General features: G+C 35.3%; 1 protein-coding gene across 1 annotated transcript in view; it reads left to right on the top strand.

The window, feature by feature from the left end:
• LOC131857721 (uncharacterized) overlaps positions 1-1,615 on the top strand; it is a 127,021-nt gene extending 125,406 nt beyond the window's left edge. Inside the window, exon 6 of the mRNA XM_059210429.1 lies at positions 338-1,615. Coding sequence (XP_059066412.1) covers positions 338-1,615 — 1,278 coding nt within the window. The remainder of the gene's footprint in view (positions 1-337) is intronic.
• Positions 1,616-16,437: the final 14,822 nt, after the last annotated feature.

Below are 16,437 nucleotides of genomic sequence, written 5' to 3' on the forward strand. Positions count from 1 at the left end.
TAAACCAAAAGACAAAAATCCAGAAACAAATAAGAAAAGAGATAATTACAATTCCAAAAGACAAGAGCATATAAAAATAAACACACGATGAGGTCTGAAAGCAAATATAAACTAGAAAATAAACAAAAAGGAAAATAGACCAAAGGGGGAGAGGGAGACGCACAAATGAAGAAGAAAGAGGGGGAGAGGTCAAGGAGGGGGGCGGGGATGACGCTGGAGGCCCAGCTCCTATCCTAGGCCAGCTCCTATCCTTAACCCCATTAGTAATTGGGAGTCCAAACTTGTTATCAACCTCTCTCCTGCCCACATTGATCCTCTCGCTTTTAACTTCCTCAAGCGAGGTCTTAACTTTGCCTTGACTCCCCGCAACGTTCCGCACATCGACTTCCTCATCGAGATCGAAAATGCGGTGCGTACCCTTCCCCTTGATGTTGCTGAAGAGGTTAGACAAGATTGTTTTGTAGCGCTCCGTTATGCTAAACCTCCTAAACTCAACATCCCTAAAGCTGAGCTATTGGCCTTTAATAATCTAATGCATAATAATGACCTTATCATCTCAAGAGCTGACAAAGGCAATGCCACGGTCATTATGAGCAAACCAGATTACTTGGCCAAAATGGAAATCCTCCTCTCGGATTCCAGTAGTTACAAAATTTTGTCTCGTAACCCGTGCCCAAAGATTTTGAAGGCAGTTAGATCTGCTATTTCCAACTCCTCATTGGATGATTCTACCAAACTTCATCTTCTTCCGTCTAAGGAAGTGACCCCTCGTATATATGGGGTCCCAAAAATTCATAAAGCCAACATTCCTTTGAGACCCATTGTCGATACCATTGGGTCTCCGACTTACAAGTTAGCCGCTTTTCTTGCCAAATTAATCTCTCTGCTTGTTGGTAACTCCAACTCCTTCATCAAAGATTCCAACCAATTTGTTCAGTTTATCAAGGACACCAATTTGGACCCTCAAGACACTCTTGTGAGCTTCGATGTGGTGTCCCTCTTCACCAAGGTCCCTATTCTAGACTCCATAGAGATTGTCAAGCTTAAGGTCAATGAGGAAATCGCCTCTTTGGTGGAACTTTGCTTAAGGTCAACCTTCTTCGCCTTCCAAGGCATTATCTATGAACAGGTTGACGGAGTAGCCATGGGCTCCCCTCTCTCGCCGGTCATTGCCAACATATTCATGGAACATTTTGAAGAGGTGGCCTTACATTCTTTCCCCCTCAAGCCAAAATGGTGGAAACGATATATGGATGACACCAAGGTATGTTGGCCCCACGGCTTGGACATGTTAGAGGAATTTCATACTCACCTCAACAACATTTTTCCGTCTATTACCTTCACCAAAGAACTTGAATCCAACAACCGTTTATCTTTTCTCGATGTCTTAATCTGTAAAAAGCCTGACGGATCCCTTGGTCGTCAGGTGTTTCGCAAAACTACCCACACTGACTTATATCTTCATTCGTCTTCTCATCACCACCATAGCCAGAAAGTTGGGATCCTCAAAACCTTGGCTTTAAGAGCCCATCGGATTTGTGATAAGGATAACTTAGACCAAGAGCTCTCCCATCTTCGTCAAGTCTTCCTTTGGAATGGCTACTCGAACAAGTAGATCACTAGGGCCTTCCTCCAAGCCAAATCTCATTTCCTTTCCATCTCGAATCCCGTGCCCTCTCCATCTCAGGCCACGTTTGTCTCTCTCCCTTATGTTGAAGGCATTTCTCACAAAATCTCAAAAATCCTTGGGAAAAAAGGTCTCCATTGTGCCTTCAAACCTGTTTCCACCATCAAGAGGCATGCCCCACCGCTTAAGGACACTAGGGATGCCTTTTCAGAGTCAGGTGTATACAAGATTGTATGCTCCTGTGGAACTCCATACATTGGAGAAACAGGTCGTTCGTTCATGACTCGAATAAAAGAGCATAGTGCCGACATTAAGCATGAACGTGCCCTCAAATTAGCCTTAGCCGAGCATTCATCAACTACCAAGCATCATATCTGTTTGGAGGACACTCAGGTATTGTGTAGGGAGAACAACTTTTTCAAGAGGAAAGTTAAAGAGGCCATTGCTATCATTCAGCACCCATCCAATCTTAATCGAGACGATGGGTTAAACCTTAGCATCTTGTGGCACCCTCTTCTTCTGGCCCTCTAGCGTCATCCCCGCCCCCCTCCTTGACCTCTCCCCCTCTTTCTTCTTCATTTGTGCGTTTCCCTCTCCCCCTTTGGTCTATTTTCCTTTTTGTTTATTTTCTAGTTTATATTTGCTTTCAGACCTCATCGTGTGTTTATTTTTATATGCTCTTGTCTTTTGGAATTGTAATTATCTCTTTTCTTATTTGTTTCTGGATTTTTGTCTTTTGGTTTATGCCTTTGCGTATATTCCGTTATGTATTTTTATTCATTTATTTATTCTTTTAGTTTTTAATTTTTGTCCCATATTCTTTTCTTCTTTTGTGTTTTTTAGTGGTTTTGAATGTGATGCTGGGCTTTCCTTTTTTTCTTTTCTGTAGGTGGTTTATTCCTTGGAGTTTTTTAGGTCTCCCATCCTTCAGGTGGTCTTTTCCTTTTCTCTTTCCTCTCTCCTTGTTTCTCGTGCCTTCCCCCACCCCTCTCCTCTTTATATTCTACCTCAAATCTGCAACTCAACTTCTTTCATGTCTTGGGAATTCTTTTCATCCTGATGATGAATCACGGAGTGTGATTCGAAACATTGATGGAAAAATATACACACAATCGAATCCAGAAAAAAATACACTAGAAAAGCATGACTATTGTAAAGACTGTTGGACAAACATCTGGTACATCTATGGCTGAATTCAGACCTACAAATGTAACAAAGGTCTTATTGGATTCAATAAAGAAGATCACAGAATGTAATGCAAAATCCTATAAGGCTATTGATGATACAATTCCAATTCTTAAATTGATAGCACCAAAGTGCATTGTTGATAATAAGGATTATTTAGGTCAACTAGACACATTGTCTAAGTTCATCATTGGTAACATATTGACTATTGATCAAATAAATGAGGATACATTTAAGGAAAGAATGATTAAAGAAAAACATAAATTCTTTGAGGAAATTGTGAAGAAGAACAAAGAGAAAATGGATACCCTATTACCGGAACTTGGAGAAATAATTTTTGACTTCAAGAAACTGTACAAGGACACTTGTAAGACAAATATCTTAAAAAAAGACCTTGACAAGGAAATAAGCAAAGCACAAGACAAGATTAACAATATTGCTGACAATCTGATAGGATCATCAAATTCATTTTTGGAGATAGAAAAGAAAATTACAGAGCTAGAAGAGAAAATCAACAAGTTAGAGAATGACAAATAGAGAATAAAGGATAAAACAAAGGACTTGAAATGCAGACTTGGTCCAAGACTAGAATACCTCATTTCTTTGAGAAAATAAATATTTGAGGCTCTGGTTCCCGGACTGAAGACATCGGAAGAGAAAATGCACATACTCACCGATACAGTGCAGATAAAACAAGAGGCAATAAAAGACAACAAAACATTCAGTAATGGTATAAATTTGATTTTGAGAGATATCTTTCGGATTGTAACCCACCAGTTACAAGAATCTAGGTAGGACTCCATTGACAGCGAATGACAACCTTTGTCATTGATGTCAAAGGGGGAGTAGTGTTGATGAGAAAAATGGTCATAAGGAAGTAGAGATTTTCTACTCAGGGGGAGCATATATTTTTGATAACATAGTTTTTTTGGCAAAGATTGTTTGGACTTCAATTTTCAGATGCATTCTTGAATTTTTCTCATGAGTGTTGCCATCAATGCTAAAGGGGGAGATTGTTGGCAAATATACACTCCAATGAAAAATTGTAGGTGATTGAAGGTATTGTCATTCATGGCAACCTTGCAATCATGTGATATCGGCAAGAAGACATAGGCACCGACAGACTCTACACCGACAGCGAAAAGGAAGAATATCGACATCCTGGCTGACAACAATTTTGTATTAATGTATTTTGTAATTAATTGTAAAATATTTTGTAAGCCGACATGGTGGATTTAAATATGACTCATATATGTATGAGATCATTGTAGATCATTTTGAAGACAAGATATAGGATGCGAAGTATGGAAAAGTAATAGCAGACCTAATATGCGAATTATTGGTTAAGGGTTTATGTTGTAGCAGAGCTTAAACCGGTATTGAATCTGGCATAGGAGATGCTAATCTGAAGCAGTACAAGACATTGGATTAGTATAATCCATTTTTGTAAGTCAATGAGACTTCTTTTGTAATTGAGCAGTGAGATCTAGGCACTTGGCCTTCTTGCATGTGTAGGCCTCTATTGTAAGAGTAATATTCCCTTATTGGCCAGTAAGCAAATATTGTGGGTCACAAATCCCACTGAGGTTTTTCCCACACCGGGTTTCCTCATTAAAATACTATGTTATGGTGTGCTTCTCATGTTGTTGTTATTGTTTTTATTTATTGCATTATTTCCAGTTTACCGGTACTTAGTTTTAATATGCTTTTCATGTTTTAAATCAAGTAATTTGATATATTGGTTAGATACTGATTCACCCCCCATCTCAGTATCTTTGGGAATCCTAACACTCTTTCTTTGGACAGGTTCGTCTTCTCTCTTTGTTCGATTCAATAGTGTCATCTTCATCATTAGTTCTTGTCCCCTCTCAAGTTCATCTAGTTGGCTAATTGACCTTGTGTATTCATTTTATCTATTAGCTAAATGTACACCTGCAGCCTCTACTCTTTTTCATCCTTCTAGCTTACGTTGAGGGAATTCATAAAATATATGGCCAGACTACCCACATCTGAAACATGTACCTTGGAAAACTCTATCTTTACCTCTTCCATATCCATCTCTACCTTTCATTGGGTATGGTCTCGATCTTGTTTCATCCTTCTCCTTTTAAATCTTCGAAGGGCTGCCCTACTTATCATTGTTATACTTTTTTTTTGTTTTCCCCTTCCTTTGCTAAATCCACCTCTGCTTTTTGCTACCCCTTGCTTGCTTGCCAATTTCACTTTTACCTTGAGTGCATATTGATATGCTTCTTCCACATTTCGTAGCCTCCTCAAGATCAAATCATCTTGAATATTCATCATCAGTCCATTAATATATCTAGAGAACTTCTCATGGTCTAGTTCATTATGCCTTGATCTTATAGAGATTTTATAAAACTCTTCACTATAATCCTTCACAATCAACTCTCTTTGTCTTAAATTGAGCAGTTTCTTGAGGAGATCAAGATGACAATTACCTAATGGAAACTTGGCCTTAATTCTACTTACCATTCTATCCTACTGAGTGATCTTATCTTTTCCATCTCTTCTTCTCTCGGCCTACACCTCCTTCCACCAAAGTGCAACATGTCCTTTCAATTTGGTTTAGGCAGTCTTCACCCTCCTGGGATCCTCTATTTCATCAGATTCAAAATATTCCTCCATTTCTGTTATCCAATCAATTAGTCCATCTGGTTCTAAACTTCTTGAGAAGCTTGAAAAATACATTTTTGTTTCCTTTCCAATATTAGAGATAGCTCTTATTAGCCTTCTTTCTCCAGTATCCATTTCTCCATCTACATTCTCACCTTCTTGTCTAGCAATTTCTACTCCCCCATCTTTACCATCACTATCTTCATTTCCTCGGCCCCTTCTCATTCCACCTTCTAGTGCATCCATCCTTGCTTGCACACCTCTAGGTGCCTCCAATACTTCCTCTTTCCTCTCTGTTGTTGCTACCTTTGTGATTCTCCTCCTTGGTGGCATCTTGCTGCCCTAAATACTCTTCTCTTCTTGCTGTAAGCACACACCCACAATTACTACTCACAAGGGTATTCTCTACACCCCAATACCAACTCAAATCTCTCTTCACATAGTTGTAGCCTCTGATACCAAACTAATGACACCTACATAGCTGTAGATGCCAAAAATCACACAAATGTGAACCAACAAAGGCCGCAGGTTCAAAGTTGTAGCAAACAGGGCACAATATATACTCTTGGCTAAAACAAGATAGTAGGGGTTTCTTAATCACCAAAAGCACTTAGAAAAATACCCATAAGGTCAATTACCAGCATACATTTAACTATTCAGAGAAGCAAACTCAATAACAAGCAAACACCAAGCATACACAACTCAAGGCTGCAAAATATATTGTTTTTGAGCAAGATCATATTACTTCAAATTAGAAATGTAGTTGTTTTAAACACATTTCAATACCTCCCTTGAGTTCACTGTCAAAATCTGTATCCCTCTCCTCACTATGTGCTCATGTATTCACCTTGATTTGTGCCTAGAATCTTAGTGATCTTCAATCTTCCCACTGTTCTTGTTTGTTGAGGCTTTTCAAACTACTCCTACTTGAATCGGCTATCTCTCTTCCCTGTTCTCCTCTCTATGTTCTCCCCTCTTTTGCTCTATCTTTTCCAAAACTAAAAAATTCCCCCAAAAATTCTAGAGACTTCCCCAAAATCCCACCTAAACTGATTGTAGCCAATAGAAATCTATATTAAATGCTCATCCGCTGGTTTCGAGCTCAAAAATTCCCCTTAAAACCATTAGGCTATGATTTGGGCTCCCTCTCGGGGTAATAATGCATCTGTACGGGGGTAGTTACTGCCAAAACATTCAAAAATAATAAAATAAAATAAAAGACTTTGTCTTCAGATATGGTGGTTACATGAGGCTAGGCCAAAATGTGAAAAGAGCGCTAAAATAAGATGCCCCTGCATCAGGTGTAAATATTTTCTTTTATTTGAAGACAGTATAGTGTTGCATATCTGCCATGAATCAAATTTACAAGATTAACTCTTTGAATATAAGTATGAAGATAAATAGCTTATTTCTAAATTGTGAACAACAAATGACTTACAGTGAATAAGATGACTCGCACTCTAAAGCTTGTGGAAGTTGATCTAAGTATTTTTGGTTGAATATGTCCTATGCCTGTTCCTGTACAGATAGGGTCTGGATCCAGCTCTACTTATAAGCTCTACATCCAAATATAATATGAAATTCTTTTGTATATCAGATACACATCCATGAAGTTTCCTATGCAAATTCTTAATTAAACGCACAAAGAAACTAATGTCAAATCATTTATAAATTTAGGCTTTAATACTTTTTAGAAAAGATGTTATCTATTATGAATCAAACATGAAGTGGTTGAATGGTGACAATGGCTACAATTTTGTGAGGGGTCATTTGAAATCGTGGGTAGTATGATTGTGAACAAATCTTCTGTTGTGGACATGTCTTATGCATTTCAACCCACAATTTCTTCACAAATGCCCACCCTTCTTCACTCCTCCCAATCATTTAATAGACTTCAACAAATATTTAGAAGTAAATCTTGATGTGAAAAGTCAGTAGTATGTTTTTCTTGTAATATCATTTGTTTGTCTAAGCAATGTTTTGATATGTTTTATTGAATTTTATTTGGGAATAAACAACCATTTGTATCTTTTTGGGTTTTGTTTTAACTGATTTATATTTATATTTGAGCTTTTGTGTGCAATTTTTTTTTGTTTTTATGTAGGTTTCTGTGTTAAGTGTTTATTTTGGGCTCAAGAAGAGGGTTTTTTTGTTCCTATGATCTCAAAAGTTGTTCTAGCTAATTGTTTTCGATGGAATAATTTTGCTTGCATACATGGCTCTAATTTCTTTTCAACTTCCCCTCTATATAAGTAGAGGATAAAAATTTAGGGTATGTTTTTTATTTGTAATTTTCCCAGCGCACTCACTGACTTATGGGTTTTGATATATCACTCTGCAAAAATTGAAAGGATAAATATTGTTGTTGAAGAATCTCTGATCTGGGCACCATCCAAAATAGGGCAGTATAATTCAAAAGATGGATATAGAATTCTAGTCAGCCTTGAAGATTAGCACAACCAAGACATCCCTTTGAAGCTGTTTTGGAGCCCCAAAGTCATTCCAAAAGTGAGCGTCTTTGCATGGCTAGCCTTTCAAAAAAAAAATTCTAACTGCAGATAAGTTTACAAGAATAGGTTACGAAGTTCCATCAAGATGTATTTTGTGTAAAGCCCAATCAAAGACAATGGACCACCTCCTCTTGAATTGCCCCTTTGCTTCTAAATGTTGGAGATGGCTCTATGCTAAGTTGGGTTTGTTTATAGCCCTACCGAATGATATCAAGTCTTTACTCCAAAGTTGGCCCCTTCCTCTTAAGGAGAGCTCCTTGAGTCAAATTATGGAAGTGTCCTCATCATGCTTGGTCTGGGAGACCTAGAAAGAAAGGAATCATAGGCTATTTGAAGGCAAAGCTAGGAGGTAGGAATCAATTCTAAACTCAATTGAATCGACAATAGTGGACTCAGTCAATTGCAAAATAGTGTTTTATTTGGATCAGTCCAAAGTCTTTTCTTTATGGGATGAAAATATCGGGCTAAAGTGGCAAGGAATTAGAATCCCTTCATCCTCTAGTCAAAAATCAATGCTAGAAAAGATACAACCTGGTCCCCCCAAAACCTGATTGGGTGAAATTAAACTTTGATGGGGCATCCAAAGGCAACCCAGGCCCCTCTGGAATAGGTTACGTAATCAGAGATCAATCAGGAGCAATCATAGGGAAAATGGCAAAGCCAATTCCCTCAAACACCAATAATATAGCAGAATTCATTTCTCTACAACTTGGTTTGATGGACTGCATCGATAGCAATAAATGCAATAAGGGAAAAAAAACTCCAAACTGGAGACTTCAAGCAATTTTAGAATTTTTTTTAGTGGAAGGAGACTTAGAGATAGCAATAAATGCAATAAGGGAAAAAAAACTCCAAACTAGAGACTTCAAGCAATTTTAGAATTTTTTTTAGAAAATTTGACCAGATTTGAGCATTTTGAAGCTAAACATATCTACAGGGAAGCGAATGCAGTGGCAGATGCCTTATCAAAAATAACATCTCAAGGTTCTTTGATTCATTGGTGGGATCAAAGTAATCAGATTAGTGGTAATGCAGACCAGGTCATCCAGCAGGTTTCATCCTTCTAGAGTTTTGGGGATGCTTTCTATCATCCTGATTGAGGAGTGCAGATTTTAGTTTTTTGTATTATTTTTTCCCGCACTCCTTTGGCAGTTTGGGTCAATGGCTATTCTATTTTTTGAATTCAATCTTTCACTTAAACCTAGGGTTTCTGGTGGGTCTGATTTAGCTTTGCCAACTTTTCACTTAAACGTATCTACTCCTTCTATTTGTGCTTCTCGAAGCTCCGGCTAGCTTCCATCGTCATTCTATACCCTCACATGAGTTGTTCGCAAGTTTCTCTTTTTATCTGCGTATGGGAAGATTTGGCTTGCTTAGGACATTTATTCTCCGCCACCTTCACTGGAGATTTTAATGCTCATCCATTCCTCATTATTAGGTGTTGAGACATGCGCCCGATTATCCCGCTGAAACATTTTCTGAATGCTGCCTTCATTTCTTTCCTGTAAAATCTGCATAATTCACTCTGGTTTCTTTTCTTGCTTGTCTTTTTTCCTTTGATCAACATGTCAACTAAGGCACCATTTGGATTCATTATGAGTGTCTACCCAAGGCCCTCCTTATGCTTTGGTACAGACACTCCCATTTCCCTCTATGCCTCCACTTTTCAGGTCTCTTTCAGAAAGATCACAAACTTGAGAGTGAAGCATCTCCTCATCCACGTGGACCCTCCAATTCTTCTTGTAGTAAAGATGGTTCTCGGTAGCGCCCATTTGAATAGGGAAGAGTACCCGTGAGACAATGCCTGCATCTCTTCTAGATTTGTGGCTTCTCTATTGGACCAAAAGATACTCAAGCAAGCTATATGGAGCCTTACCAAGGAGCTTTTTCCTGAGGAAATTCTTCAGGAATTCCAAGAAATTTTGAATAAGGCCCTCCACGAATCAAGGGCACCTCGGCCAAGTGACCAAATTCTCTTCAACACTCATGGAGAGCTCATTAAATACTACCCTTTCCTACTAGATTTGAAAGGGAAAGATTTGGATAGACACAGAGTCTTTGTTGGAGTTGGTTTGAGTTATCTCAAATGGCGATTTTTAGGAGAAAATCCAGAGGTTTTGGGAAAAGAGGAGGACCTCTTCCAATTTGAAAGGCTTAACGTAATCCTTCTTATGAAAGTTGTAGATGTAGAGCCCCAAGCTGAACAAATTGCAAGGGTGGTTCAAGCAGAGGTCATCGGGTCACGGGTCGTGGCCCAGGTTGTTTAGTAGGTAGAGGCCAAGGAAGAGCAAGAATTGATCTACCCCAACCCGATCCTCCCACTGCAAGCTAGGCTTTCTTTTCGTTCCTGTGAAAATTTCCCTTCTCGATACTTAACACATAATTGTATATAGCTTATTTTGGTTTATTATTATGTTTAAACTCTTTGTTTCTAGGCAGTTTGGAATCTGCCATATAAATGTTTTAGTTCCATTTTCTTTAGACTGCATAATTTTGATGGTTTTGTTAAAAAAGTGGACAAATCATAAGTTTAATGGTCTCTTGTCTGTTTTGGAAACCATGTTTTGTTGGGATCGCTGAGAATATGTTTTTAATGCTATGTCTCTCAGCCAAGAAATTACTGTAATTAATTCAAATTAATATAAATCTCGGCTCTGCCTTTACCGATCAAAAAAAAAAAATCAAGATATGATATACAAATTCTGTTTCTTTTGATTTACAATTTATATCTAATGATAATATCAATTGAAAACATTAAACAATTGTATGTTTATTTTTGTTCATCCTTAATACCTACCTACTCACTAGTTGATTTATTATGGATTTAAATTGATATTTATTTTCTTAATCCTACCAAGTTTAGTTCTTCTAATATTTCTTGGTTATGAGTTAGTTTATGGTATGTGAAATTTTGGCAAATTTTTCTGTATAACATTTTATAGTGTTACTTCTTTCTTTTCCAATTTATAAAAAGGCAATTATAATGGCTAGCAACTTCTCACATGTAGTGATAAACATTAGAGAAAAAGAAAGAGGAGCCCATACTACAGTTGAACTTATATTGGAAGGCTACACCGCACCAAGCCAATGTTTTTCATTCATGAAATTGTTAGTAGCGTGCATTGGAATTGTTAGTAGCGTGCATTGGAAAATATTACATAACCCTAACATTAGAGATCTAACCATGCCTCCAGCACATGGGATTGAAGATGCAGACATGTAGCCAAACTTGGATAACTAAAACTTGCGAGGTGTTTCATCAGTGTCAGCTAGAGAACGAAGCCCGTGATTAGGCCAGGCATCTAATAAAGCAATAAAATAGAAACCTTCTGTATTCAATAATTCTCTCTGCAACTGGCAACTCTGCTACAAACCCTTCAAGAGAATTTTTTATTTTTATTTTTTTTTCAAAAGTGAGATTTCCAGGAGGGAGATTTTTGTTTTGTTATCTATGCAATATAAGTAATTCAGGGTGTACTTTATTTCCCTCAAATAAGTACTTAGATAAAATGTTTGCTCCTTCTAAAAATGTGTTGCTCCCATAATTATAGTCTTTTACAGTTGCATTTCCTCCAACATGCAACAAGGTATCAGCAACAACATAGCTCTCCCAACTGAGATATCCCCGGTTGAACCTTTGCTTATCTGTGATGTACGTTTTGTACTGCATACGTCTATTTTTGGAGGCTTTCTCATTACACAAACACCAACAATAATGGAGTCCAGCTATATTAGGAAAGGCACATTTCATTTGCACATATATCTTTGTAAACACATCAACATTAGCTATACTGTATAGCTCGCATTACAACACAATCTTGCAGGCAACCTTCAAAGACGAGGAAAGCATCTACACATTTCTGAATTAGAATTGGATTGGTTGTGATATAAGCGTTTTTGGTGTGGAATCAATTATTATGTGAATATATCACTAATACATTCCTTCACTATATATAATCACTATTTCTTACAATAAAATATTTCTAAGGAAATTTACATTTATTTTAAGAAACAAGAATTACTCTTTTAAGGTACTTGAAAATAGGATTGGTAACATTAATATTACTATAAAATTGACTTAGTAACAATAATGCTGATCTAATTAAACATAAATTAATATTATTAAGAATAATCATGATGTATATGTTGAGATTTCTTGGTAGCTTTTGGTCCATTAGTGATTAAGTACAATTTTTTGAGATTTTCAACTTTCACTTCCATTCATTCTCTCATATATGCAGTTAAAGATCACTTGCATTGAAATCATTGTATCTTATGTAAATCTAATAGGATTAGTAGAAATATTGAAAACAAACAATATTGTCTAATTTAAACCAAAAAAGTAATAATGAATATTTCAATTCTAGGAGAATGAGAATATTACCTCGTATAATATAACTAATTTAAAAGATTCAAATTTTGGTCTTATACCTTATCCAGTGAGCAAAAATGTTGTCAAATAGTAATGAAATATGCAAAATATGCTTTTGCAAAATGACAACAACATGAAAAGGCATTTATTTGTCATAATTAAAGTAGAAAGTAGATAGAACCAAAGAATGTGGGCCTAAATCATGAGTCAAAATTCCCTTTTTAGAAATTTTTAGTGCAAGCTATTTGGCAAGCACCAAATTTGCTACTAGCCATATTTTGCTAGTGCCAAATTTGGTGCAAGCCAAATGATCTCTATTGACATTTTTTAATGTTTGATAATTTGTGATAGAAGAGATTGAGAGGGATAAGTGTAAAAGAGAAAGGGGCAAAGAAAGTGAATCATAAGAGAGAAGAAAAGTGAAAGAGGGAGAGGAAGAAAGGGAGGTAGAGACCTAAAGAGGGGAGGGAAAAAAGGGGAGAGAGAGAGAGAGAGAGAGAGAGAGAGAGAGAGAGAGAGAGAGAGAGAGAGAGAGAGAGAGAGAGAGAGAGAGAGAGAGAGAGAGAGAGAGAGATGGGGGTCAAGAGGAAGGGTAATATAGATAGGGAGAGGAAGAAAGGTAGGCAAAGACCTATAGATAGGATAGAGGGAGATGATGAGATAAAATAAAAAAGAGATCTAGAGATGAGTAAGAATGTGTATAGAGGGAGAGGTAGATGTAGAGGGAGTGAGCGATCTAGGGAAGGAGGGGATAGAGAGGTGAGGGGAGGTAGAAGTGGAGGAGAGAATTTATTAATAGGTAGGGGTAAGAGGGAAGGGATAAATAGGTGTAGAGGGAGTGAGAGAACTAGATGGTCAATAAAGAGGTTAGATACCTAGAGGAGGAGAGAGATGTGAGAATCCTAGATGCTAAGAGAGAGGGGTGAGATATGAGGAGGGTCACATGGAGAAGTGAGAGACCTAGATGGGGAGAGAGAGGGGGTGAGATAGTTGGAGATTTATAGAGAGAGGTGGGTAATAAGACATGGATACATTGATATATATGTGGAGAGGAAGGGAGGTGGAAGCTTATAGAAAGGAGGGAGAGTGTTTGAGGGAGGGGTGACAAGCTAGACAATGGAGAGAGAGAATGAGAGGGGTAAAGAAATATGAAAAGAAAGGTGAGAGAGAAGATAGGAAGAGAGAATTCGTTCTAGAGTTTGGGAGAGAACGAGAGAAAGACAAAAAATTTCAATGCAAACCATTTGTCTTGCACCAAATTTAGTGCTCACAAAATGCAAAATATGCATTTTTTGAATTTGGTGAGTGCCAAATTTGGCACTTGCCATATTTGGTGCATGTCAAAAGTGTTGCATTTGAAAATACCAAGCCTTTGGATTTCATTTTCCTTGGTATCCAACCCAAAGGCTTTGATGGTCATTTTAGGATTGAGCCTTGTTTTTCTAAAAACATAAAAAACTTCTCAATTTTTTGTTTGTGCTCTCCATTAGGTTTGCACATGTTTCAATGCAAATGGAAAAAACACGACAATGACATGAAGATCTCTCTTAATTATCTAACCATATAATTTTTTTAGGCAAGGTAATTATAACATTTCATGGAAAATTCCTAATATAGTTTTATTCTCAGTGACTTTTAATGGTACAATTAGTAGAAAATTAAGAATCCAAAAGATATTACATTAGACATTGATGAAGTCCAAAGATTATGACAACCTATTATCCTCTAGATTATGTTTGTGTTGAGTTGAGCGTTAGTCATTGTGCAAGGGTCTTGAGTGATCTTTAGTTGGGAAATATTCACCACAATTTCATATGCATATAGATATTACATTTTAGTAATAGATTTTATAGTAGTATTAATTTATCACTCTTTGCTATATTGTGATCTATAGTTATTGTTGGTGTCATGAAGAACTCATGAATTATATTTCTTATATGTAGTCTTATTTTTTTCATCTTTAGTTATATTGATGGGAGACATTTTGTTTTTCATGAGAGTTCTTGGAGTTTTTGGTTGAATTTTCAATTAGTATTTTTTAATTTAATAAATTATTCCCAATTGAAAGGACGGATTTCATTGTTTTGGGGTAGACTTTTAATTACTAGTTTGTGATTTTGCATGATACAGAGTTCTTTAAGAGAAGAAAATATATTAAATAGATACATATGACCTTTTGAAGATATGTAAATCTTTTCATCATGATGAGTTCTTTAGTTAGAGCTTTAGTATTGATTTTGTAATTTGCTAAATGAGTTTTTCTATCTTTTTAGCTTCTATATCATATAGAATTTTATACAATAGTATATTCCCTTACCACTTTGAAATATTTTTGGGAATGATAGTTAAATCAACAAGTCAACAAGAGATTCCTCCAATGACCTCCCATTAATTTCTACATTTAATTAGGATAGCTCTTTTTCATTTATTTAAAAACCACTCACATTTTTAAAGTAGTGATTGAAATAATGGCAGTAAAAGAAGGATTGTGAGATATCCAAGGAAGGTAGGGAAGAAATTTATCTCATCACTAACAAAATGTAGGTTGAAATGATAACAAAGTTATCATCTTTGGGAAAGATAATTTAATTTAGATTATTTTTTTAAATGTCTTTAAAGAATTTTTCCATTCTAGATTTAACATGTAGAACTTTGAGTATTCAAGATGATAATGTTATGTAAGAACCTTTACAAATGAATATTTAAAGTGTTATATAAAGAAGTGTTAGTTTCATAATAAGGGTTGGACTATTCTTAAAAATAAATTTATCAATGATTTTGAACCTCTAGGAGTATCGTCTTAAATCATTGATAAAACAATATGTATGTTTAGGAAGTACGAGAACATTATTAATTGTTACCAATATTTAAGAGCATGGTGAGAAATTTACAAGAACAAATGTAAGCTACAAGAACCATCAAGTGAAAAAATAGAGATTAGACATACTTCTATGACGATTAGACCAAGTATTACATTTCAACGTCTCAAAATAAGAGTTAAAATTTTTGAATAGCCATTGTGTTTATCTCCTCTCTTTCCGCCATTTAAAATATTGTCTTTTAGTGGTAGATTACAATCAATGGGAGCAAATTAAAAATTATTTGGAAATAATTATATTATATGAATAGATAATAACTAGCGCTTGCACTTAAATGAGGTGTAGTGATTATGCCATAGTAATTTATATCATGTCTACTAGAGCAATTCATTCAAATCAAAATCTCCAAACAAAGAGAACATATTCATTGGTGTGCTCAACATATCCCTCTTGTAGGAATAGAAAAATCTAATTAGCACCATGTGAATTCTCATTGACATGTTAAATTACTATATTGTTCTAAAAATTAAAAATATTTTAAGTAAATATATATTTGTATACCAAATATTTTAAAATTATGTATATTAATATTAATGTTTCTATAATTTATTAATAATATAAATTTGAAGAGTTATGTATCAAATTATATATTATGTGATATTTTAATATATATTCAATAATGAAAAATATGAATTTGACAGTTATATTTTTAAACTTAAATAAAAAACCAATTTTAATCTGTAACTCTATATATAATTAATTAATATTTTTTTAATTGCAAATCACATAATAATTTTTTTTCTCACTTTAAAATATTAAATATTTGCTTCTACTTATTTATAATTATCATTTATATTTATAAAATCTAATATATATTAGAAAGGTAGCTTATTTTATATAATATTTAAAAAATTATAAATAAAAGTTTTAATCATCATTAATTTATACTATTAAGAAATGATAGAATAAGGTATGTGCAATTCTTTGTGATCCTTTCAAATGATTCATCATTCATGTCTCCAAAGAAAGAAAAACATTAAATTTTTTATAAATAATGTATAAGATCAAATTGAAGTGTTTTAATTCAACGCAATTCTTCATAATGGAGGCTTGATTTTAACAAAATTATAAAAAAGGCTTGTTTAAAATTTGAAATAAGTATGTATTAATAACTTTGGTTTCATAGTAAATATTAGAACTTAACATCTTTCTTAAAAAACAAAAAATTATAATCAATATATAGCTTAAAGTTCAAAATTCCAAATTAGAGTTTATGGTCTTCCTAATTTA

Source organism: Cryptomeria japonica, chromosome 8 (assembly GCF_030272615.1).
Source record: "Cryptomeria japonica chromosome 8, Sugi_1.0, whole genome shotgun sequence".
In the NCBI taxonomy this organism is placed as follows: domain Eukaryota; kingdom Viridiplantae; phylum Streptophyta; class Pinopsida; order Cupressales; family Cupressaceae; genus Cryptomeria; species Cryptomeria japonica.